The following is a 26,705-nucleotide window of genomic DNA, read 5'->3' as shown; positions in this document are numbered from 1 at the left end:
CTTGGGCCAGTGAAGCAACGTCCTCCACAACTAGACTGAAGAACAAAAGGACAGCAACTTGTCTGTTCCCCTTCCCCCAATTCCCCAGTGCTGTTCCCAACCCCTAATTCCCCAAGAAAAATCTTAAAAAACAAAACAAAACAAACAAACAAAAAAGACGGGCCCTACCGAAATATATTCCTTTAAACTTTGGGCTCATCTCCATGATTGAAGCAGAATTTTATTTTTCAAGAGTTTAAAACAACTATATTATATTTGTTGATGATTTGTGAACAGTAATATCATAATAATAATCTCACTCATAGGCAGAACATGTTAATCATTTGTAAAATATGAGCTCAGAAATACCAGGGAGGCAACTGCCCAGAAACAAAACAACTCCTCCTCCGCCCCCACCAAAAGAAACACAAAAAACTCCAATAACCTTTTCACCATTAACTGATGCCTGAAATTTCTTTAACTTCAGATTAAACCTTTCATAATAATAAAAATGACTACATATTGAGTATTTACAATATACCAGGAATTTTGAATGTGTTAATATTTACTGTTTTATGAGTTAAACATTATCTCTACTTTGCATATGAAGAAACTGAAGCTTGATTTGGTGAAGTAATTTGCTCAAAACATAGATCTGGGTAAGGAGGAGCTGGGATTTCCAGCTAGGTATTTAGACTGTAAGACACAAGCACTTAACAACAGCACTCTATGGACAGCTGTTCTACAGTTAAAAATTAGGTTTAACATATTTGGTTAAATTATATGAAATTGACATTTCTGTAAGTAAAATATAACCAAATGTTAGCACCTTCCTCTGGTTCAATGTAATATAAATGCCACAAAGAGTGCTTAGTAACTCTTGGTAGAAAATAAATGACTGACTTTGAAGGGGAGGAAGATTTGATGTAAGTGAGAGGTAGAAATCACTTAAAGAAGAAGAAAAATGAAAAAATGGGGGCTTGGGAAACTCAAAGACAAAGTTCTCCCACTTTATAATTTTCCGGAGGCCTGTTATGCCAGGGCAGTAACTGAGCTCTTTGCCTTGTAATCTTGCTTCTGAGAAGAGTCAGCTGGAGACCTGATGACCGCTGAGCATTGTGTAGATAGCTGTATAAATATTTCAGGTACAAATTAAAAGAATAAATTATCTGGAATGAATTCTTCCATTGCCTTTAAACAATATATATTTGTTTTTTTTTCTTACCTGGAGTTGGTAATAGGCTTCTTTTTCGGCTGGTCCCAGTTATGTGAGCTGCTACCCTCTGAGGTACTTGGTCTCTTGGTAGGTTGGCAACAATGTGTTGTTTTTCTAAAAGAGAAGCCACCGAGTCATCAGCCCTTGTCAAACGACCAATCAAATACTTTGCTCTTTAGAGCTGTTGTCAATCAGGCATTGTGAGCACACTGGTCTTCAAAAGTTGATTATTTGGGTTTTCATAAAAACAGCCTACATTTTAGTATGATGATCAGGTTACTTCAATTTATGTTTAATTTGCAAAGTACTTTGGATGGGCAGAATAAGAAGTCACCTGGGTTATACTTTATCAGCATCGCAGAGGTAATTATGGTGAATATAACAAAGTGAAGATTCTGGCCCTTTTCTGAAAATACCCAAACAAACAAATAGAACTGTGGATGTCTAATAATTTTGCTAAGTCATCTAAAGTGCACAGATAACCAGGTATTCACACATTTCCACTTTGAGTTTTTTATAGAGAGAAACAGAGTGATACCAATTTCATTGTCTCAATTATTATTATTATTTTTTGCAAACTACTGCAAATTCTAAAGAAATTGCAGTGATAACATTGTCCATAGATGCTACAAGCTGGTATCCAACAGTCATTCCCCCTCACCTGCCAAAAGGAACACAAATTGACATACTGATTACAATAATCAGTATAGGAGCATATAAATCGCTGATTCACTAGATCAGAATAAACAAATAACATTTATTGATCACCATCAAAGTACTTTGGAGCAGCCTTTAAAAATACAAATTCAACAAACTACTCCTTTTTAAAAATTAGCTCAAACTTTCCATGTGTGCTTACATTGATTATATTCTTTCATCAAGCAAATATTGCCATGGACTACTTCTATGCGGGCAGCAAAGTTTAATCATTGATTATACTGACTGAGTCCTCAAGGGACTTAAAAGTTCTTTTAGGGAAGATATGAAATAGAAAGTGAAAATTTACCTTTGAGAAATAGAAGTAAAGGGTAATGGCTAATCAGATGTGTCCCTATGTATTGGAGGACTGAGGTCAGGGGAGGGTTTGCGCTAAGGCCCTTTCATTCACTTACTCTAAAAAAACCAAGTGCCCATCAAATCTATGCCAGGCACTCTTTTAGGGACAAGGAAAAAGAACTATAAATAAATAAATGCAATAAAGTGTTTGAGGCGCAAAGATTATTATCTGAATAGGGTGAGTTTGGGCTGACTTAAGGGTTGAAGGGATGGGAGAAGGCCCGAGGTAAGATGCACAGAGCATTCCTGGGACACAGGCATGAGTGGAATTCTGGAGGCTTCAATAATGAGCCCAAATATAGAGGATCTGAATGTTAGGCTAAGAGATTTGGATTTTACAGGATGTGGGAAGACCTTGACAGGCGTGGTCAGGGAAGCAAAGAGATATGCTTTGTGCTTCAGGCTAACCTATCTCTCACAGTAAGGTTTGTTGGCTAGTAGGTGAGAGAACTGGAGACTGGCAAGTTACCAGACCATTATAATTGATCGGTACTGAGAACAGTAGGCCTTAATCTAGGCTGGTGGTAGAGGCAGCTCAAAGGAGGTGATAAATTCCATAGGGGGGAAAATGAATGGGAAATGAGAGTCTCTTCTCATTTCTCCTATTTTGGTGCTAATTGTTACTTATTCAGGATGGGTGGGCGTTTATATGGAACTGATGACCAAACACGGCATGGGGATGCGTAGTCAATTACATATTACTCTCAGATGCTCAGCTTTCAAGGCTGATGTGTCCATTTACTTTTAACCTCCACGGTTAAGTAATTCATAATGCCTTGCCTGCCCCAGGCCTTAACACTATGTTTTTGTTTAAATTTCAATAATGAAATCCAATTATAAATATCTGGCATTTGAAGTCATTGCAAGGATATGGGAAAATCTAGATTTGGAAGCAAATGCTCAAGAGAGGAAATTTCCAAATGATTGTAGCAAACACTTCCCAGAAAAGAAATGCAAAAATGTATATTGGGACTCATGGATACATCTCGGTACTGAGAAATACATGATTTCTACACCTTATAAAAAAGAGCATTATTCCGATGCTGAAGACAGTTCATGCATCTACTGTAGACTATGGATCTGGAGTGTCTCATCAGAAGAGGTGGAGTGTTTACCACTCTCACTACCAGTTTGCCTTTGGGAAAATGATCAGAAAGAATGCTTAGACTCTCTCCTTCATATTTAATCAAAGAAAATGAGGGTTGTAAAGTAATAAGAAGCTTATTGTATTGGAGAAGTAGGAAGACATCATTAATCATATACAAAGGGTGCCCAAAAATGTATGCACATTATAAGAAAGGAAAAATACCATTCAAAGTGTAATAATACTGATAACAAAAGATGAATACAAGTCATGTTTGACTTCTGCAATTACAAGAGGTGCCCAAAGTGGTTACCATCAGCGTCCAGACACTTCTGATTATGGCAAACTACTGCTTGAGCAACTTTTTTTAAAATTAAAGTTTATTGGGGTGACAATTGTTAGCAAAGTTACATAGATTTCAGGTGTACAATTCTGTAATACATCATCTATATATCACATTCTGTGTTCATGACCAGAGTCAGTTCTATTGCCATCACCATATATTTGATCCCCTTTACCCTTATCTACCACCCTCCTACCCCCTTACCCAGAAATAAATCCACATAAATATGGACAGATAATTTTTGACAAAGAAACCAAAAACATACAATGGAGAAAAGACAGCCTCTTCAATAAATGGTGCTGGGAGAATTGGAAAGCCATTCTTTTGCACGTGGCTTCCCAATTCTCCCAGCACCATTTATTGAAGAGGCTGTCTTTTCTCCATTGTATGTTTTTGGTTTCTTTGTCGAAAATTATCTGTCCATATTTATGTGGATTTATTTCTGGGTTTTTAATTCTATTCCATTGGTCTGTGTGTCTGTTTTTCTGCCAATACCATACTGTTTTGATTATTGTTGTGCAAGCTGAAGTCAGGGAGTGTGATGCCTCCAGCATTGTTCTTTTTTCTTAGGATTGCTTTGGCTATTCGGGGTCTTTGTGAGTCCATTCAAATCTGATGATTTTTTGTTTTATTTCTTTAAAAACTGCCATTGGGATTTTGATGGGGATTAAATCTGTATATTGCTTTAGGTAATATGGCCATTTTAACTATGCTGATTCTTCCAATCCATGAACACAGAATGTCTTTCCATTTCTTTGTCTTCTTCAATTTATTTTTAAAATGTCTTATAGTTTTCAGTGTATAGGTCTTTCATATCCTTGGTTAAGTTTATTCCTATGTATTTTATTCTTTTTGTTGCAATTGCAAAAGGAATTGGGTTTTTTATTTCTTTTTATGAGGTTTAATTGTTAGTATATAGGAATGCAAAGGACTTTAGTATGTTGATTTTGCATCCGGCAACTTTACTGTATTTGTTTATTGTTTCTAAGAACTTTGTAGTGGAGTCTTTAGGGTTTTCTATATATGGCATCATGTCATCTGCAAAAAGTGACAATTTACTTCTTCATTCCCTATTTGGATGCCTTTTATTCCTTTCTCTTGCCTGATTGCTCTGGCTAAGACTTCCAATACTATGTTGAAAATCTGCTTGAGCAACGCTGACCAAATTGTCCACTTGTATCACTGTGCATGCTGTTTCAGTTTCATCCTGAAGCACCACCAGTGTAGCCGGTTTGCTACGGTACACCACACCCTTTCAGGTCCCCCGCATGTACAAGTCAGAGGGTGTTAAGTCAGGAGAACGTGCTTGAATTTTAAATACCACTTCAAAATGGTCTTGTGCTCCTCAACTGACAACTGTGCTTCCACTATTTTCTTTGACTGTCCTGCCTGTTGCATGGCGACGCTAGCATTCATTTGATGAATGCCATCTTTTGAGTAAACATCATACTACATATTGCTACTGTAATTCAATTCAACTTTGAAAAGTGATACATGGATACCATCTTTTAAAATGTGTATACGTTTTTTTTGGTATCCTCAGTATATAAAACTGTTTCCTCTCTGCCATGCTGGTATGCCTCAGGACTGTATGAGGTCTGAGAATTAAGTTCGCGAACTTGTTGCAACGATGTTGCTAACCTTTTTTGCTATCAGAGGGATTATTCATTATGAATTTGTATCAAGAGTTAACCAAATTTACTATTTGGAAGTGCTGAAAAGGCTGCATGAAAAAGTTAGATGACCTGAACTTTTTACCAACAGTTCATGGCTGTTGTATCACAACAATGCACCAGTTCACACGGCACTATCTGTGAGGGAGTTTTCAGCCAGTAAACAAATAACTGTATTGGAACACCCTCCCTACTCACTTGATCTGGCCCCCAATGACTTCTTTCTTTACCCAAAGATAAAGGAAATATTGAAAGGAAGATATTTTGATGAAATTCAGGACATAAAGGGTCATATGATGACAGCTCTGATGGCCATTCCAGAAAAAAGAGTTCCAAAATTGCTTTGAAGGGTGGACTAGGCACTGACATTGGTGCATGGCTTCCCAAGGGGAGTACTTCGAAGGTGACCATAGTGATATTCAGCAATGAGGCATGTAGCACTGTTTCCAGGATGAGTTCACGAACTTAATTGGCAGACCTTCGTAAGTCTCCAGTATATGTACTCAGGACTGTATGGCCATTAGTATGGAAAAATGGGGCCACTGTGAGCCAAATGCCAAGAAATAGTAAATTTAATTCAGTAATTTTATTCACATATTTATTCAATCAAAAAATATGTGTTAAGACCTTTCTATGTAGAGATAGATGGTGTTGGCACAGCATTGTAAATGTGCTAACTGCTACTGAACTGTGCACTTTAAAATGCTTCATTGTATGTTAAGTGAATTTCATCTCAATTAATCAAAGTACACACACCCGCACACGCACACACATACACGTACCCTGAAGGTGAAGGTGGTGCAGATAGGATGGGGGATCTACTAGGCTTGAAGCATGGGGTTAGGTGCTAGGTATAGAAAGGTGAAAGAAACAGATATGTCTTCTGTCTTCGTGGATCTCTAATCTAGTAAGAAATCAGACTCTCTCTCTCTCTCTCTCTCTCTCTCTCTCTCTCTCTCTCTCTGTGTGTGTGTGTGTGTGTGTGTGTGTGTGTGTGTGTGTGTGTGTATGGAAATGAACAAGGTAACTGTGATAGAAATAGCAGGGTGCGGGTGAACTTACTTAGAAAGGTGTCCAGGGAAGTTCTGACAATTAGGTAATGAGGATGTTGGATGAGAAGGAGCCAGTTATGTGAAAAGCCAAAAACGAAAAAAGCCAAATGGAAGACCAAAGAAGCCAGCCTGGGTCAGGATGTGGGTCAAGAACAGGCTGCTGACCATGAATAGGAAGATGGCTGTGGCATGGGGACCACAAGATGAGTATCGTTATGGGTAGAAGGATTGTTAGGAAACGGATGATGGAGCAAGGGGCTTTTGCACAGAGCCTGGTGGTAGTCAGAAGCAGAGAAGGTAAGTAACTTTGAAGCCCTTATTTATCTGATTTCTAGCCATGTTCTAAAAAGGATTTAGATGGTTTATTTACAACTTCACGTAAAAAAGTAACGAATTGAAGAAACTGAGATAAAAGGAAAATCCATATTGAGAAATAAGATTCAGCCGAAATAAAGCTCTGGCCATAGGTGGGCCACAGACTTGGTTCTGAGCTTTCTAGCTACCAATGCAAAGAGGGAAATAGAATCAAGTAGCTTAAGACACTGATCAGCAAGGAGGTCGCAGGTGGGTTGTGTGCACGGGAGCAGAGAGAAAGAGATGGAGAGTTATTCACCCTGCCATGAAGCTGAAAGTAGAAAGTTAAAATAACAACAACAAAAATACTACCTGGAACTGTAGAAATGGTTTCCTCATAGGTTCTCAAAATCATCTGCAAACAGTATTGAATAAAGCTTGTTAAAGTTTGAAATTTTTAAACTGACTGTAGAATGTCTACGGTTCTTTTTTGCTGATGTCTAACAGGAAATGTCTATGTAAGATCTCAACCTGGGAAACTTTGAGTTGTTCAAACACAGAATTTGTGTGGGGTAGGTTGAGAGCTAGGGTGAATGCTGAGGCATCCATCCCCACATGGTGATCAAATAATGGTCCTCTGTCTGGGAAAGCTCTGTTTCTAGATTAAGTCTAAAAGATCACATGTGGAGCAGCACAGAAGGAAGAAGCCACCTGCCAAGTTAGGTCAGCCTCATGTTCCCTGGCCCCGCTTGTGGCTGATGGATGTGTTAAGCATGCCGCTTTCTCTGGGTGGGGTATGTGTGTGTGTCTGCATGCATGTGTGTAGATAAGTGCACTGTGTAATAGAGCCCAAGGGCTTTAAATTATTGAGCAGACCCAGGCCTCAAGGTGTAAGGCTCATTTCCTCTCTCATGATACCCACAGACATACACAGTGCATCAAGGTGTGACCTGCCGTATCGTGTCATTGTCTCATTTCTGAGAATGTGGCTGAGTCATTCTTAGCATAAAGATATTTTACCAAGTTCCTGTATTTTTACTAATCATCTAGTATCACCCTCTTGGTACTAACCAGTGTGAGGGGTGGGGGGGAAACACACAGAAGAAAGAGTGAAAACTGAGCCTTTCTATTAAATGGGCAGACCCTGTCTTGGTTCCTCCATGGCTTCTAAACTCCCCTCCATTCATTTCTGTCACCCTCAGGGGCTTTGGCCATCACTGCCCTCCTTTCCTGTCACTGTTGTTAATTTTGCAACTGCCAGAAACTCCCTTCCTCTATACTCCCATTCCAAATCATAAGCTCTCTGCTTCTCCACCCGCTTCAAGCCCTGGCTCCAGATGATGGGGAGACTGACTGCCTGTAGTCCAATGGGCATTGTTGTAGGTGTATGGGAAAGGAAAGCAAGCTATGGACTCAGCGCCCTCTCTCTCTCTCTCTCTCTCTCTCTCTCTCTCTCTCTCTCTCTCTCTCATCTCTCTATCTCTATCTCTATCTCTATCTCTCATGCCAGGACAGGAGGGAAGGAAGATGGAGAAGCAGCAGGAAAGAGAGAAGGGTAATTCCCACAGTGTGGGAGGAAGAATACATAAATAATTACAGTATGATCAGATGGCCTGGATTCAAATCTATCAAGTACTAGCTCTGGGAAACTTTTCTCAAGTTACTTAACTGATGTGAACTTGAACTTCTTCATCTAATTAAAAATAAAAAAAAGAGAGCCAGCCGAGTGGCTCAGTTGGTTAAGAGCTTGCTCAAGAGTTTGAGCTCTGAGCATAGCGGTTCGATTCCCAGCCCGAGCTGAGCAGACGCTAAGCTGCCAACAGGTGGCAGGATGGCTCAGCTTAAAAAAAAAAAAGAAAGAAAAAAAATAAAAAAGAGGGAGATAATGAACCCTTCCTCACAGAGCTGTTGTAAGAATTAAACGAGATAATATATGTGATGAGTATAAGAGGTTTACTGAAAATAGCCTCTTTAATGAATGGTGCCTAGAAAAAATGGGGAATTCCTTTCCCACTACACTCTCACCCACCCTTCTGCATCCTCTCCCAGCTTCTCTCTATTCTAGCTGGTGGCAGGACATGAGAATAGGAGGGAGAGGAAGAACAGCAGGAAAGAGATACATAAATCCATCCCCACTATTTCTCTTACCTCCCCACTCCCAGCGCCAGCATCCGAGCCACCTCTCCAGTCCCCAGATTTCTGCCCTAGTTCTGAGCTTCTCTCCCCTGCCCCCTGCAGGTTTGCCACCTCCTTAACCCCAGGAACTGCGGAGTCCCATTCCTTAGGTTCCTCGGGACCCTACCTCAACACTGGGCCTTTCCTGGTCCTTGTCACTTGGAGTGACAAAGTCACAACTGCCTTAGTACAGCATGTGTGCAGTGGGCGCCCTGCCCAGGCCATGCTTTCAGGGTGGCCCTGGAGCAGATGTGTTTGTAGGACTCCCAGGTGGAAGTTTGATTTCATTTCTCATAAAAAATAACATCATAGGTGACATCCGGGCTCTACTGTGAGGACTGTTCATGCTTATTCATTGGATCCCTAAGCAATGTAAACACTGGGTTTTTTTTTGGAAAATGAGACTGAGCACCAAACAATGGACTGCCAATCATGTCTTTCTAAGCACATCCTCCTCCTACCCTGGGAATGTCCTCAGTGTTTTTACAAACACTAACCGTGCTTCCTCTTTTGCAGCGCGCATGTCTGTGTTCTCATCTGACCTTTCTGGGTAGGTAGAAGGTAACTATTATTAAATGCCGTCTTACAAAGAAGGAAGCAGCCCGAGAAAAGAGATTTAATTTGGCATGTCACATTGCTGAAAGTAAAATTATGTGATCATATTTAGTGAAGCTGTGAGCTAACGTCATGTTTCTGCCAGAGATCCTTTTAAAGCAACTTCCATAAACAGACAATATTATAATTTGTCATTTACTGACTGTAAATTGAGATGTCATCACCTTCAATTTCTCAAAGTATCTCTTCCCTCTTCCTTCCTCTTTCTTCATCTCTATATGTATATAAAAATAAATAATATATTTTTAGAGATCAACACGTGGGAATATAAAGCATTATTACTTGACCTCTTTTGTCTTCTGAATAAAAGAAACCACACACACCCTTTATTGTTGTGCGACCTTGAACACATTGCTCTGCCTGTGCCTCAGTCTCCACAATGTAAAATAAAAGGTTAGACTAGATGGGGAGGCTCTCTAGAGTAGAGGCATGAACTCTAGACCAGGAGTCAACTGTGACCCGCTGTTTGGTCTGTTTCACCTTTTTCTAGTTCTATGAATTTGGGGGGAAATCGCTTCAACATCCTGGGCCTCTGTTTCCTCTTTTGCAAAATGAGGAGTCTAGACATGATGACCTGCAATATTCCTTCTCCTCCTACCTTCTATACTGGCGGGTGAGTTCCCTGGTAGTCCACCTACCTTTCGTAGTTGCCACTTTACTTGCCAGCAGGCGTTGTTCAGACTCTCTTCATCACTGGGGTCCCAAGAGCTGTCATCTTCATTTAAGAGACAAGCAATGCCATTTTTGGAGTACTTGTCCTGCATCTAAGATGAGATGGAATATAACACAATATTAACGCACACATGCTTTTTATGTTCGTTCATTTAGAAGTTAAAACTACAGAAACTGGTGACAGAGTCAGAGAAGTTTTGGCAACATGGATAAGCTTATGGCTTGAAATGGCAGTAAGCATGCCGCCCTGTGTCCTTTGAATGAAAGTAAACAGTTGGATATGGTGGAAACGATACATGTGTGAGCCAGGCACCTGAGTGACAATGCCCTTGACGGCCTCTGCCATTAAGAAGCTGTGTGCCTCTCAACAAATTGCTGCTTCTCTTCTGTGTCTGTTCTTCATCTGAGTTTTGAGCTGGTTCACCGTGGTGATTGTTGAGGTCCCTTCTAGTCCTGACACAGTGTGGATCCCGTTCTAATGCTGAAAACCCACCTAGATACAAAGTAGGCAGCAGAGTCTGTTTAAATTTAAGGATCCTAACCTCAATAAATTTTAATTAAAAAAAAAAAGTGAAGGATCCTAAATAAAAAAATAGCCAAACTGTTGGTGTTCAGATAACGTTCTGCTTCTCGATCTAAGCTTTGGGTGACTCAGAGACTTTAGTTACTGCTGTGATTTCTGCTTCTCTTGGATGGCAGAGTCTGGATCTCATCGCCACTAGAAATCTGAATGTTGCCTCATTAAATGTCCACTCTAGCTAGGGATTTATCTGCAGTGATTTGAAACACCACTTGAAGGTTTGCTACTTCCTCCTCACTGAGAACAAACATTTATAATGGCCAGACCACTGTATTGTCAACAAAGTTTTTGTTCCATGTTACACACACACAGAGAAGAAGGTTATTCCTACAAAGAAAAACAGGAAAGAATGCAAGGTCAAAGATTTTTTTTCTTTTCCTGTTTTTTTATTTTTTTTAACAACTAGGGTTAAGGAGATGTTATGTCCTTATACAAATCTACTTAATTGCCTTTCTCCGGGGGAAATAAGTGGGAACATGGCCATTTTTATTTGCTATGTGGACTTAGGGGACCCCAAAGCATGAAGGAAGAATCAAACTTAAATACGACCTGCTTTTTCCCATAGGAAGACAATCTCAGCTAGAGCCATGCGGTTCTGTACTCAGTGTGTGCCCCTTGGACATTTGATCAAGGTCCCTGAAGTGCAAAAATATAAACCTGGGTTAATTAATAACACACACTCTGGCATAAAAAATTCATTTACCTTTAAACATTTCTTTTCTTTATTTAATTACAAGAGTAAAACATTCTCCTAGTAGATGTAGTGGGGGTGACAGCTGGGGCCACCAGAGTTGAGGTATCACTGGCAATGGAATTAAACAGCGTTGTTTTGCCCCTGCTCACCCTATAGTCTTCTATTACAGACATTTATTTGCATCTGCAGTTTACATGAGAGCTGGGAAGGCTTTCCAAAGAAGAAACTCAATTGCACATGGTTTAGAAATATGAGAACTTGTCTAGCAAACATGCTATTGTTTGTGCAATCATATTTTCCTGAGACCTTTAGCCTTGCATTTCTTTGCCAGATGGCAGATTTGATGTTGCCTTATCCCATTGTAGCAGGATGCAGTGTGCATTAAAAAGAGCAAATATGATGAACTCTAAGGACACCCTGTTGTAGAATTATGAGCGTTACCTAGGAGTCAGGTAAAGACGTGGCTCCAGCTCTTCTCCCAAAGCCATGTGTGAACTCAGTTATTTCCCTGGAGGTCTCTAGTGTCCTTATCTATGAAAGAGGGGGTGGGGAGTGTCCAAAGTTCTGTCCAGCTCACAGTTCTTTATAATAAACAATTCATCAAAATGTAGATAAGAAGCCAAAAGCTGAGTTGGTTTATTTTCAGCAATTTTGCACTCATAGTTCTAAAAGTTTTGTATAGTTGAGAAATACACAGTTAAAATGGCACGAAGGTTTGTTTTTATTTCCTCTGTCAAATCTACCTGGATTCATACCTAGACCATCCACAGGCATAGAATGGTCATTTTATTTTCAATTATTTTATAGTGAACAGTAAGATTCTGAGTCCACCTGATAAGCACTATACTACAGATTTTTCCCATTACCTGCCTGTGTCCAAGGAATAGGCGGAATCCTAGTCCTTTATATTCTCACTATTGTTACAGAAATGTCACAGACCTAAAACCCAAACATTTCAAAGATCTGATTTGTCCCCAGCCCGTATCTTGGAGGAAGAAGAAACCTGTTGACATTCCGTGAATTGGTTTCTGATGTTAGTTCATATGTGTGTAATTCTAGCTGCTAACTTCTGAAAGTCTGACGTGTCTCTGCAAAGGTGTCTCACCTAATAATTTCACATATTTAAAAGGAAGGTGTGGGGAAGAGCCCTGAAGCCTGAGGAGAAGCCATCAGTGTGTAAAGAGCACTTCTGTCTGCAGAACCCAAGTCTTGTCTCCTGCAACATCTGCCTGGAAACCCACTGGATTATCTACACCTGGATCATAAAACAATAGCACTGTTGTCAGTTTTCCAGAGCCTGGCTTTGCGTTGAGCTCCAACTCCACCCTGCTCCCTGTGTGCTGGTGGTACCACAACATTTATGAAGGTTAACCAACACACTTCATTCCACAAGTATTCAGTGAACACCTGCTATGTTGGAGCCATATGCCAGCCCCATAGGCAAACTGGTGAGCAAAAGCAGCCCAAGTTGTGCCCTAATGCAGCTACTCTACCCCCTTAGAATCAGAGTTAAGAGCTAGAAAGCATTTATCAGAAAGCACTCAATGAATGACAGCAACGGCTAATATTACAAAGTATATATACTGTGGAAGACGAAAAACTACCTCAGGAATTTTGCTGCCTGCATCTGCTAGTAACTAGTGGGACCAGTTCTGCAGCTTCATTGTTCACACAATCCCTGGCACTTACACATTTGCAAAGTCCCCAGTAACCCTATGCGTTAGCAGGTAGGGTCCACAGGCAGAGGAAAGAAACATTTCCTTTCACTGTAAAGTCTTGAAAGAGGAGCAAATAAAGAGGCAAAGGAGAAGCAGTTAGTCCTGGGAGTGCTGACAGCCTGTGTGCATTGTACTGACCTGCTTCAGCTGGTTGCTGAAATACATGTAAGTCACGGCCATGCAGAGGGACTGCAGGAGAGCTGTAAAGATCAGCACGAACACGCAGGTCATCCCGAGGCTAGGGCCCCCCGAGGACGGCATTGAAGCCATGGTCCTGTCTGGTCGGCTGCTGCGGAGTCTGCTGGGCAGAATGTTGCTGTTCAGAAACCAACGACTGGTTAGATGGGTGGAGCTATGTTAGTTTCATTTACTTGAAAATAAGCAAACCTGAAACTGAAAGATCCTAAAGAAGCCGAGGACTTTTAGCAGTTCTGAAGAAAAGCTCTCTGCATTCTATACCAATGTCATGGTACAAGGAGGCAAACACACCTTGCAAAAGTCCTTGTAACCCAGAGGGCCATGTGAGGCTTAAATCCAACAGCTCCTTCTCCATGGCTCAGGCAGGGGCTATTGGGTCCTGCAATGTGCCTTTGCCCAGCAACTGCCAATTCTTAGGCTCCCACTTGGCATCTCACCCCAGCAGCCTGTTGCTGAGAACAGATCACAGAACTGTCCAGTGTGAGGCCACACTCGGCTGAGGAGATGTTGGCTGCATTGGAAAATGATCCCTTGTCACCTATCCATGACTCACACGCAGCAGCTCAGTGCAAACAGATAATTATTTTGTTTCCATGACTTGGCTATTGTAAATAGTGCTCCAGTGAACATAAGGGTGCAGATATACTTTTCAGTTAGCGATTTCATTTCCTTCAGATAAATACCCAGAAGTGAAATTGCTGGATCATAAGACAGTTCTATTTTCGATTTTTTGGGAAACCTCTATACTATCTTGCATAGTGGCTGCACCAATTTGCAATCCCACCAACAGTGCACGAGGAGTCCCTTTTCTCCACATCCTTGCCAACACTTGTTTGTTAATTTATTGATGATGGCCATTCTGACAGGTATGGGGTGATATCTCTTTGTAGTTTTAATTTGCATTTCTCTGATGATTAATGACATTGAGCATCTTTTCATATATCTATTGGCCATCTGTATGTTCTCTTTGGAGAAAAATCTCTTCAGGTCCTCTGCCCATCTTTTTAATTCGATTGTTTGTTCTTTTGATGTTGAGTTGAATGAGTCTTTTATAAATTTTGTATATTAACCGCTTATCAGATATATCACTGGCAAATATCTTCTCTTATTCAGTAGGATGTCTTTTTGTTGTGTAAACCCTTTTTAGTTTGATGTAGTCCCATTTGTTTATTTTTTCTTTTGTTTCCCTTGCCAGAAGAGATATATCAGTAAAAATATTACTAAGGGTTACATCCGAGAGTTTACTCCCTATGTTTTCTTCAGGAGTTTTATGGTTTTGGTCTTACATTTAAGTCGTTAATCCATTTTGAGTTTATTTTCATATATGGTGTAAGGAGGTGGTCCAGTTTCATTTTTTTGCATGTATCTATCCAGGTTTCCCCAACATCATTTATGGAATAGACTGTTTTTACCCAATTGTCTATTCTTGCCTCTTTTGTCATAGATTAAATGACCATATAGGTGTGCGTTTATTTCTGGGCTCTCTATTCTGTTCCACTGATCTGTGTGTCTGTTTTTTGTGCCAGTACCATGCTGTTTTGATTACTATAGACTTGTAATATAGTTATGGTTCCTATATCCGTTTTTATGCTTACTCTCTTTTTGTTGAAGTTCTCATTAAGTTCCTTATAACCAGTGTTTTGAACCCTCAATCTCGTAGATTGCTTGCCTCTGTTTCATTTAGTACTTTTTCTGGAGTTTTCTCCTGCTCTTTCATTTGGGACACATTTCTTTATTTCCTCATTTTGTTTCTATATATTAGGTAGATATGCTATGTCTCCCAGTCTTGGCATGGTGGCCTTATGGTGTAGGTATTCTGGTGGGTCCAGTGGCACCTTCTCTCTGATCACCTGATTTGGGTGCTCCACGAGTGTCCCTTGTGTGGGTTGTGTGTGCCCTCCTGTTGTAGGTGAGCCTTGATTACTGTTAGCACATCGGTGGGTCAGATTGGCCCTCAGGCTGTCTGGCTGTGAGGACTGACCATGACTACAGTGTATGGGCTACTGTGTAGGGGCTGACCCCACAGCAGGATTTGCCCCATTGGGCCCTGGTACCTGCCAGTACCACCTTTTGGGTGTGCCACTTGTGGAGCTAATCAGGTGGTGCTCTGTCGTGGTCTAAAGCTGGCCATTGAGTGTTTTTCTGGGGCCTCTTGGGAGGGGCTCTGTTGCAGGTCATGGTCAGCTGCTGCCTGTGACGAGCCACAGACTACCTAGTAAGAGATATAAAGGGATCTATGGTTCATAGCTGCCCATGCTGGATCTGGGGGTGTGTGGGAGAGGCCATGCTACAAACTGAGCCTGGCTGCTACCAGTGCTGGGCCTGGGCAGCTTGGCAAAAGGCACAGGGTACCCCAAGGCCTGCTGCAGCCTACCAGCTGCAGCCTACCCATAAGACTCAGCTGCTGAAAGAGCCTCGGGTGGTACACCAGTTGAGTAAGGTGAAGTGTCAGGGAGTCACCAAGGTGGAGTGAGTGGCATTCACCAGGTAAATGCAGGTTCAGATTTGGTGCCAGTGCTGAGTCTGAGGCCATTCAGCAAACATCACAGGGCACACTGACGCCAGCAGCTGCCTACCTGGGGCTGTGCACCTTTGAGTGTTTTTTAATAAAGACTGCAGCATGGGCCAAGGCTGGCTGCCTGCTGCTGAAAGAGCCTCTGGCGACACGTGAGTTGGGTACAGCGGAGTCTCAGGACATCCTCGGGGTGGAGGGAGTGGAGTTCACCAGGCTAATGCAGTTTCAGGTTTGCCCATGTAGTGGTGAGGGCTCATCACAGGAGAGATGGTGCCTGCCTGCCAGGTGTGTGAGAGGAGGACTTAACACAGGGAAAATGGCAGATGTCCCTCCTGTCCTCCCTCTAAAGCCGCACAATTCAATGTATCCCTATATGTCTTTAGCACCACCTGAGCTGCTAATTTCTCTGCAGGAGCCCAGTGTAAGTGCCAGTGAGCAAGTGAGCCTATGTGTGGGCCCTTTAAGGGGATGCCTGGATTTTCCAGCTGCCTTCTGTCTCACCAGGGCTGATGAAATCCCCGCTGGTTTTCATAGCCAGATGTTGGAGGGGCTCCCCTTTCTGGCTCTGGTGCTCTGGGCTGGGGAGATCGGTGTGGGGCTGGGACCCCTCACTCCTCAGAGGTGACCCCTGATGTTGAGATATCCCTCCCAATCCTCAACCACCACACGTGGGTGGGGTCCAGCCCATTCTGCATCTTTGGGTAAAAGAAATACCTACAAACCACTGTGAAATGTGCAGGAAGTCAACATCTAGACCTTGGGAGTGAGGAGAGAAATCAGAGTCTGGAATGTGAAGGATGAAGAGGCCCAACCTGTGGTTAGGTCAGCAGAGAAAGTGAGGGGTAAGGGTGCTTACAGGTGTGGTACAGTCAGGGGAGGTCCACCCACTTCTATCTTTTGAGGCTCCAAATGTACTGAAATATGAAGAAAAGGCTACATAGGGTTTCACAAGTTGTGATATCTTTTAAATGATAATTGTAAGTTAATGCTTTTAACATAGAAGAAAATCAAAAGACTGTATGTCTAACTTTATATGGAGATGACATCAAATGTTCCCCTTGAGGTCCTTTGTGAACGTGAAGTCCAAGGCGAACAGCAGTCAAGGCCCCCTCAGCCCTCTCACAGTCTGAGGAAGGAGGAATGCTCTTGACTGTTGTCACTGTTTAAGAAGACAAGTCCTGGATAGTCCAAAGAGGACGAGAGCTGAATGGAGCTGAGGTAGACCCAATCTACATTTAGAGCCAAGGTCAGCTGAACACAGCCTGGATCAGAGGATTCTCAGGCAACCCACAGAGAAGTGAGCAAAAATACATAACATTGTTTGAATATACTGACTACAGGGCATTATGGTGGCAATAGATAACTGATAGAACCTAAGACTGGGGATCATTTAGGGCACTGTCAGCTGCAATTAACAGAATGTTCCTAAGAGAACAAAATTTCAATTGGGTCTTTAATGTCAACTAACTGAAGCAAATTCAGAGACATTGAAACAGAAAAAGCAATTTATTTAAAGGATTTGGGGTTATTAGAATCTTGGTGGTGTTTGGAGCTATCAAATACCAGGAGCACCACCAAAATCTACCCCCACAGTGATTCTTGTAACACTAGTACTGCCACTATCACAGGATACATACAACCACAGGCGTCACCCATACGAGATATCTGATGCTACTACTAGAGCCAGATAGTGGTGTGTCTAAAAATTGAACATGGTGGTCACTAGCCAAAACCTGCGGAACAGAAATGATCAACCTCTATTTCTGCTTCATGGAACTTCATGTTTATTGTTAGATTCTGATTTATGTGTGTGTTTAAGCATCTTTTTGGTGGAGACTAAATCATGTTGAGCACAAACTTCAATGGAGAATGGGAAGGTGAGCATCTAATATTTTCAGCTTCTCTGGTGAAAAGTGGGCTGTTCATAAAGTGGGGAGCTCCTAACATAGGAAAGAGGTTGCATGCTGGCCAGACACTTCAAACGGAATTATCAGCTCACATATCAGTACATCTAGACTAGATGTAGGGCAGGTGTCCTTAGTGTGTGACCCTGGAAATCCAGTATCATGCACTCGTGTTTCTTCTCAGCACCTTCCATAGTTTGGCTTTACCCGAATGCTGCTCCTCTCAAAGTTATTTCTAAGGTCTGAATGTTTATGTCCCCTCCCCTGCCCCCACACACTAAATTCATATATTAAAATCCTAAGCCCCATAGTTGATGATATTTGAAGGTAGGGTTTTGGGGAGGTGATTAGGTCATGAGGGTGGAGCTTTCATGAATGGGATTAGTGCTCTAATAAAAGATTCCCCCACAGAGTTTCCTAGCCCCTTGCACCATGTGAGGACACAGTGAGGAGGTGTCAGCTCCGGACCAAGAAGAGGGCCCTCACCAAAATGCGACCATGCTGGTGACTTGATGTTGGATTTCCCATACTACAGAACCATGAGCAATACATTTCCATTGTTAATAAGCTACCCGGGGTGTGGTATTTTGTTACAGCAGCTCACATGGATTAAGGCAGTTATATAATAGACATCAGCAGAAATTGGGCCTATTATGTTTTCTTGTTCATATCTAAAAGTGAGAAAGATATGCTTCCGCAGGCACACTCTCAATCCTCCCTCATCTCCTTTTTAAAATTTAATATGGATCACATTTTCCTTTCTCTTCACACTTTTAGAATTTTGGGTTATATACCAGACATTGTCAATGATTCATTGTATAAACTGTGGATTCTGTAATCTTCCCCTGAGGTGTGTTGAGTGCTTTTTTTTTCTAGTTGGCAATTAAATTACAGATGGTAGGTCTAGAATAAAGCCTAGGAATCTTCTTTTTATAAAACGATTGACCAAGTAGCTTGCCTGGTCCTTGATGAGAATAGCACAACAGAGGATGGCTAGAGCACCCACCTGGCAGCTGCATTTGCATATCAAACACTATGTTCTCAATAAGATTGAGGTTTTTTGTGGTGGTTGGGGTGGGGGTGTCATGGAGGTGGAAGCAGGGGCTGACATAACCCCCAAGCCAGTTTTGGGACTGCTATGACTATAGGGTTCGGTTACAGCTCAGTCCTCCAGGGAGCCCTCATTAGCTGTGCTGGGTGGTGTGAAGACTTCCGTCTTCCCTGAGAAGAGTGGACATTGAGATGAGCTCAGGAAGGAGAGGGCATCAGGGAGCAGGAGGCACAATGGCTCTTCCTGAGCACAGCCTCCAGAAGTGGTGCCTTCACACTAATTTCAAAGAAACTTGTTAAAAAGTAAATATGTAGTTTAAAAGAGAAAAGCAGAAGGAGTGTGAAGATGAAGCCTCAGACCTGAGAAGTGAGTCATGAGCCTGATCTTCCCCACCCCGGCGGTGTGCAGGCTGCAGCCCCAGACCCCAATGTGGTCACTCCTCCCCGAAGGCAGAGCTCCTATCTGTGATTCTCTCTTGGCAATTTTTCTTAATGTTTGTGCCGAAGGCTCTCTGGTATAATCTATTAGTTCCTTTGATAACAGTAGAATTCTCATTAGAAGCATAGTTCTATGTTAACTTACTGGAAATAACTCCTCTAGTTTGACTAAATGAAGAAAGAAAGAGGGTAAAGGAAAGGAATGAACAAAGACCACACCATAGCTTTAACCTCCATGACAGCAATAGGTGTTAGGAAGAGAGAACTTGGTATTAATAATGTTTTCCATTTGCACAAAATACCATTAGCCAATGATTCCATTTAATGTGGTTTCTATTAAAAAAAAAAGTGTCAGTTCGGATTTGATCAGCAGTTTTAACCAATTGGATGGATTCCCAGCCTCAGCTGGTTTCCCAGAAAAGTTTTTCTCCTTTCACATAGCAGTTAGTTGTAGGAAGGGAGATTATTCTTCAGAAAAGGAAGTCTTCTGGGTATTAAGTACTCTTCTATAGAGTTACATAACATAACATAACAAGACCTGGCAAGACATATGAGTGACATGTAAGAAATCAGAATCGCAGAGTTTCTTGTTTTGATTCTCTCTTGGCAATTTTTCCAAATGTTTGTGCCAAAGGCTCTCTGGTATAATTTATTAGCTCCTTTTAGTAACAGAATTCTTATTAGAATCGTAGCTCTATGTTACTTACTAAAAATAACTTATATTTTCAAGTATTTACTAAGCGCCAGGCACTGTTCTAAACCCTGCATGAATATTGTAACTTTAAACATCATAACAACCCTATGAGCTAAGTCTTATCACCCCCACTTTACAGGTGAGAAAAGTAATGTAACTGTCCCATGACGCAAAACTACATGATGATGGCACCAGGGTTTCAGGCAGTGTGTCTCTAACCTGTGATTTTCAGAGTGAGGCTGTGGACCAGTGGCCCTGGAAGCTTCTGGGATCCTGTTATAAATGCAGATTCTCAGGTCCCCAGAACTTCTGTATCAGGAGATTCATTTCCATAGTCAAATTTAAGGAGTGCTGGTATATTGTTTCCTTTTTGACTGTGGTAATTTGGGCAAGGCGTTTAACCTCTCTGAACCTGAGATTTCTTCTCTGTGAAACAGGTATAATAATACAGATTTCATGGATTTGTTGTGATAGCAAGAAACAGTGTTCTGAAGAGCCTGGTGTTTAGAAGGTGTTTGATGCCTAGATAATGTAATGGTGCTTAAGCATTTCCAGATTTCAAAAATATTCAATGATATTATCCAGAGAACTCAAAAATGCTACCCACTACCCTACTTCCCCCTGCTCCAAATACTCTTTCCATTACTGAACAGTTGAGTGGCCAGAAGTTTATAGAAAACTTTTTTCTTTTTAACATTTGAATTAATGGTAGTACCTCCTGTCTCCAAGTCTAGCACCCTTTCTATTATATTAAGTTTCCTGCCTTTTTTCTTTTAAAATCATTTTTGTGATGTAAAACATGTTATACATATAGAAGGTACTATAAAACATATAGGTATAAAGTAAGCCATAATCATAAAACCATAAAACTATAAGCCATGAAATTATAATCCAAGTTATAAAAAGAGCCTTGTTTATTACAAGACATTGGTCGAGAACATGGTCTAGTTACCTTATCCAGTCACTTGAACACTCCCTGTGTGCTTTCATTGCTTCCAAAAAAATAACTATCTTGACTTTTGTGTTCCTTAATTTTTTTGCTTTTTTAAAAAGTTTTACCACCTGAATTCTATGTGCATGGACTCAAATAGCAAATATTCTTTTGTGACTTGCTTCACTCAACCTTATTATTTTTAGGATTCATTCATGTTGATATATGAAGCTGTAGTTTATTAACGTCTTTGTTGCTTTTTAATATTCCATTGTATAACTATTCCACTATTTATCCACTCAACCGTTAAAAGACTTTTGGGTGGTTTCTCATTTTTTGGATAGTTATGTTGCCATGGACATCCTTATGTACAAGTCCCCTGAGGCATATGCCCATTGACCTAGGTTGTAGGTTACATATATGTCACTTTCTAGGGAAAGTTTCTGAATGCTAGGCCCAACTGGTAATCCCACCTCCAGTGAAAGAGTTCCTGCATCCTCACCAACATGTGATATTGTAGGAGTTTTTGCCAAGTAATAATGTACAATGGGAAACTGTTGTGGCTCTAATTTGCATTTCTTTATAATGAGATTGAATCTCTCTTGATATGTCATTGTTCGTTTAGGGTTCCATCTTTTGTATAGTAACTGTTAACTTTTTTTTAACATTCTTTTTCTACTGGATTGTTTTATTCTTATTGATTTGTGGAAAATTTTCATGTATTCTGGATAAGTGTCCTCTGTTGTTTATGTATGTTGCAAATATCTTGTATGTTTGTGGATTTTCTTTGCACTCTCTCTTTTTTTTTTTTTACTTTTTTTTTTAGCTGAGCCATCCTGCCACCTTTTGGCAGCTGAGTGGCAGCTCAGCTCGGGCCAGGCATCGAACTGCTGTTGCTCAGAACTCAAACTCTTGAGCGAGCTCTTAACTAACTGAGCCACTCAGTTGGTCCCTCCTTTGCACTCTTTTAATAGTATATTTTGATAAGCAAACATTCTTAATGTAGTCACATTTATAAATCTATTCCTTTATAGTTTGTGCTTTTTATGTCTTGTTTAGAAAATTCTTTCATACTCCAAGTCATGAATATGGTGTGACACTCTAATTACTTAATATTAACATTTGTGCTTTCAGTCTACCTGGAATTGATTTTTTTGGTTTTGGTATAGAGTGAGGTAGGATGTCCCATGTTATTTTTCTTCCCTATGGATAGCCAACTGTCCCAAAAACTTTTATTAATATGCCCACCTTTTTCCTGTCCATTTTCTCTACTAACTCTGTCACACATCATATATCTACATATGCATCAGTCTTTTCTCTGAGTTCCCAGTTTTTTCCATTTATTTGCCTGTTAACTTATCAGTACCACATTATCTTTCACAAAAAGCTCTCTCACCTTCTTCAAGAGAGAGTATCGGATATTCTCATATTTTCTTTGGTTTTCTCATCTTCAAAATTAGAAGTTCATACTGGACAATCTCTATGATTCTTTCTACCTCTAAAAGATTTATTCTATTCTACATCATAGTATGTTGTAGAATCACATGGTTGCTTTTCTTGATGCTATCATCAGGCTTAGTAATTATTTTACTAAATTATATTAATCTTTTGAAATAATTTTACATGGCTCTGGGGTTATTAAATTAATACCTGTCCTTTTTTTTTTTTTAAAGATTTTAATGCTGTTAACCTCTACCACCAGTTTAGGGTAATGGCATTGTTAATATGCAGTATTTATAATGTGCCCAGCAATTGTGCATGATTTAAAAGAAACATAAAGAGGTATGAGTTATTGCCACTGATGTGGAAGAACACTGATGGCTGAGCTGCTGTTATCTCTGACTACCTGTGGGTTTCGTCATCTAATTTCTGGAACCTGAGGTTTTTGTGAGTTTCTTTTTACATGTAAAAAAATGTATTGCCCTTTATTTCAGCTAACATTTGATGAGTTTCCCTATGAGATTTCAATTTCCTGCCCACGTGAAGGCAGTCAGGACACAAATAATCTGTAAGATGACTCTGTCTAAGAAAAATAACTTGGAAGAGACACTCTTTCTTCTTTAAAGAAACATTTTATTAGGAATGCGGGGAAAAAAAACAACAACATCTGTGCCACTTAAAAAAAAAAACCAAACAACCTTTGTGTTTATTTTTCCTCTGTTGAAATCAGAGAGTTTCTGTTGTCAAGGTCCATGTTTCTATTAACTTGTTTACCTTTTTCAGGTAGTACGCCTAGACTCTTATCATAGTTATCCTTGTTTACTTTGTATGTCATTGAGTGTTAGATATGGTGACAAAGAACTGCATGAAAATAGTGAAGCACCAATGATCTTTGGCATATTTTGAACATGAGCGAAAAAGTTTGAAAAGGAAACTTTCCCAAAGTGAAGGCTGCAGGGTGAATTTGCCTTGCCTTAAGGAGATGGGGTAACTTTCCTAAGATTATCAAACTAGATGGAGGTAAAACCATAAATAGAATTCTGATTTCCAGATTCCAAATTAACTCTTTCTCTACATAAAAATGTATGAAACCAATCCAGATAGCCTTTTGGGGGAGGGTCTGTGAGAGGGGAGATTCACTCTCTCCTAAATGATTAAATGACTTTAAAATGATTATTCCGAATGCAGATAGCATTTTTTCCTAGGACTGCAGACAAGGAAATCATGCCTTGTAGTGTACTACAGAAGCAAATATTCATAGATGAAACTCACTGAGTTCAAGGCCAATAAATATTTTTAGGAGATAGAATTTATGGCCATATGTAAAAAACTCTTTGATCTATAATAATATCTGTTATGGACTAAATTGTACCCCCTACCCAAATCATATGTTGAAACCCAGCCTCCAGTACCTTAGAATGTAACTACTTTGGAAGATGGGACCTTTAGGAGGTAATTCAAGTTAAATCCCATTGTAAGGAGAGGCCTCTAATTCAATAGGACTGGTGACCTTATAATTAGAGGAAGGGACACCAGAGAAAAGGCCATGTGAGGACACACTGAGAAGGTGGCCATCTGTAGGACAAGGAGAGAGGCCTCAGGAGAAACCAAGTCTTTCAATACCTTGATTTTGGACTTCTAGCCTCCAGAACTATGAGAAAATAAATTTCCGTTGTTTAAGTTACCCAGTCTGTGGTGTTTTGTTATGGCGGCCCTAGCAAACTAATACAATATCTATTCAACCTCCTTTTCTAAAAACATCCCATTCTTCTTTTGGGTGTATTATTGTCTTAATTCTGTAAGAATATTCTGTCTGAAGTGTGCTGGCCCTATGAACCAGAGCGCAAGCACCTTGGCTGTGCTTTGGACTCCAGCTACTGCCCGCCCTGAGGCTGCATCTGGGCCAGACTTGTCCTATGAGAGCTGAGCCTCTTAGTCTCCTGTCCCTGGTGTCCTCTGGGGTTCCTCTCAAGAGTGCGGGAATGCTGTAAAAGTGGGGTCGCCAGACATGGGGTACAAGAGGACTGCAGTTTTTCAAGTCAACACGTAATAAGTTATTAAGTAAATAAATGTCAAGAATTTTTTAGCCATAATATCACTTAGCCACGGTGGAAAATTGATGTTGATTTGGAAAATATGAGCAAAGCAGATGCTAATTTTCTTAGAATTACAATAATAACAGCATTTTTTTTTTATGCAAAGATGTCTGGATAGTCACTAAGGGTATTTGCCTGAAGCTATCTTGCTTAACTGTTTACCAGTTCACATTTTTCAGACAATACTCTCCAGTTTGTGATGAGTAAGCATGGTTCAATTTCACAGAGTCAGCGTTTTGTAAAATGGAACTCATGGTTTTTCTCTGGATCTTATGTAAAACAAAAAAAGGATTCTGTGGTTGAGAAAGTTAAACAGTCTTCTCCCTCTCCCCTGCAAGCCAAAGCGCTTATTTTTACTTATTTACTTGTTAATGATTTATTGCAGATTGACACATGCCTGGCACTGTACTAAGCACTTTTTAACGCATTCTGTCATTTAATTCTTGCATTGTAATTATGAGATGTGTGCTAATAAATTTTATGTATGTGTAGGAAACTTGGGGTCAGAAAAGTTAAATAATGATCCTAATTAACAATTAGTGCTGAGCTGGGATTTGAACACAGAGCTGCCAGGGGCACTAACCACTGGGCACTGTTACCTCCCTCTTTCATGGCTCGTGTGCACACTGAGTCTCCAAGAGTAGCATATATCATCCAGTGTTTCTCCGCCTTTTAACACATAATCTTTTACCATGTGTTTTTTTTTTTCTTTTGTGAGTAGCGATTATCTTGATAAACTTGTTTCTCATAAAGTGCACTCTGGAAAAACTTAAAAACCGGAGAAAAACAACCCAAATACATCGCTTTTATTTTTTAATTATATATATATATATACATATATATATATATACACACACACATGTATATATATATATATATCATTATAGTTGACATTCATTATTATTTTATATTAGTTTCAGGTGTACAGCATGGTGATTAGGCATTTACATAATCTATGAAATGATTCCCCCCAATAAGTTCAGTACCCATCTGACACCCTACATAATCTCGACAACATTATTGATTATATTTCCCATACTGAATTTCACATCCCTGTGACTATTTTGTGACTACCAATTTGTACTTTCTAATCCCTTTACCTTTCTCACACACCCTTCAATCCCCCTCCCATCTAGCAACCATCAGTTTTTTCTCTGTATCTATGAGTTTATTTCTGTTTTGTTTGTTTGTTTATTCTGTTCTTTAGAGTCCACGTATAAGTGAGATCTTATGGTATTTGTCTTTCTCTGTCTGACTTATTTCACTTAGCATAATATTCTCTAGGTCCATCCATGTTGTTGCAAATAGTAAAATTTCATTCTTTTTATGGCAGAGTAATACATTCCATTGCATATATGTACCGCAATTTCTTTTTCCAATCATCTATTATGGGCATTTTGGTTGTTTCCATATCTTGGCTATTGTGAATAGAGCTGCAGTAAACATAGGGTGCATATATTTTTTTGAATTAGTGTTTTGGATTTCTTTAAATATCCATGAGTGAAATTGCTGGGTCATAAGGTAGTTCTGTTGTTAATTTTTTGAGAGACCTCCATACCGTTTTTTCACAGTGGCTGCACCAATCTGCAATCCCACCAACAGTGCACCAGGATTCCCTTTTCCCCACAACCTTGCCAGCACTTGTTTGTTGATTTATTGATGATAGCCATTCTGACAGGTGTGAGGTGGTATCTCATTGCGGTTTTTATTTGCATTTCTGTGATGATTAGTGATGTTGAGCATCTTTTTATATGTCTATTGGCCATCTGTATGTCCTCTTTGGAGAGATGTGTCTTCAGGCCTTCTGCCCATTTTTTAATTGGATTGTATGGTTTTTTGGTGTGGCGTTGTATTTTTTAAATTTTGGATATGAACCCCTTATCAGATGTATCACTGACAAATATCTTCTCCCATTCAGTAGGAGGTCTTTTTGTTTTGTTGATGGTTTCCTCTGCTGTGCAAAAACTTTTTAGTTTAATGTAGTCCCATTTATTTATTTTTTCTCAAATATATCAGTTTTAATTGGTGATTTAGTTTTACAGACGTACAATTAAAATGTCACCTGAGATATCAAATTCTTTGTAATTAATAAGGAATCTTTTAAAACAATAGGAATGGTGACGCTCTGGGGTCACCCTAGAAGCAGAGCCTGAGGTAAGCATGTGTGGGGGTTTTTTACTGAGGGAATGCTCTAGAGAGAGGGAACTATGAACCAGGAAAGGGCAGGGCAGGAAACCTAGGCAGAGATGAGGCCCTGGCAGGGCCCCAGAGCAGACTGTTCCTGCACA

At 40.2% G+C, this 26,705-nt stretch overlaps 1 protein-coding gene across 1 annotated transcript in view; it reads right to left on the bottom strand.

Moving 5' to 3' along the window:
- TNFSF10 (TNF superfamily member 10) overlaps positions 1–13,725 on the bottom strand; it is an 18,358-nt gene extending 4,633 nt beyond the window's left edge. The window contains exons 1-5 of the mRNA XM_019624330.1: positions 13,641–13,725; positions 13,290–13,467; positions 10,126–10,251; positions 7,070–7,112; positions 1,205–1,309 (exon numbers count right to left, since the gene is read on the bottom strand). Coding sequence (XP_019479875.1) covers positions 1,205–1,309; positions 7,070–7,112; positions 10,126–10,251; positions 13,290–13,467; positions 13,641–13,672 — 484 coding nt within the window. The 5' untranslated portion in view covers positions 13,673–13,725. The remainder of the gene's footprint in view (positions 1–1,204; positions 1,310–7,069; positions 7,113–10,125; positions 10,252–13,289; positions 13,468–13,640) is intronic.
- Positions 13,726–26,705: the final 12,980 nt, after the last annotated feature.

This window comes from Hipposideros armiger, unplaced genomic scaffold (assembly GCF_001890085.2).
Source record: "Hipposideros armiger isolate ML-2016 unplaced genomic scaffold, ASM189008v1 scaffold_584, whole genome shotgun sequence".
NCBI lineage: Eukaryota > Metazoa > Chordata > Mammalia > Chiroptera > Hipposideridae > Hipposideros > Hipposideros armiger.
The sequence above is the reverse complement of the archived record's forward strand: the minus strand, read 5'-3'. Positions and strand labels throughout refer to the sequence as shown.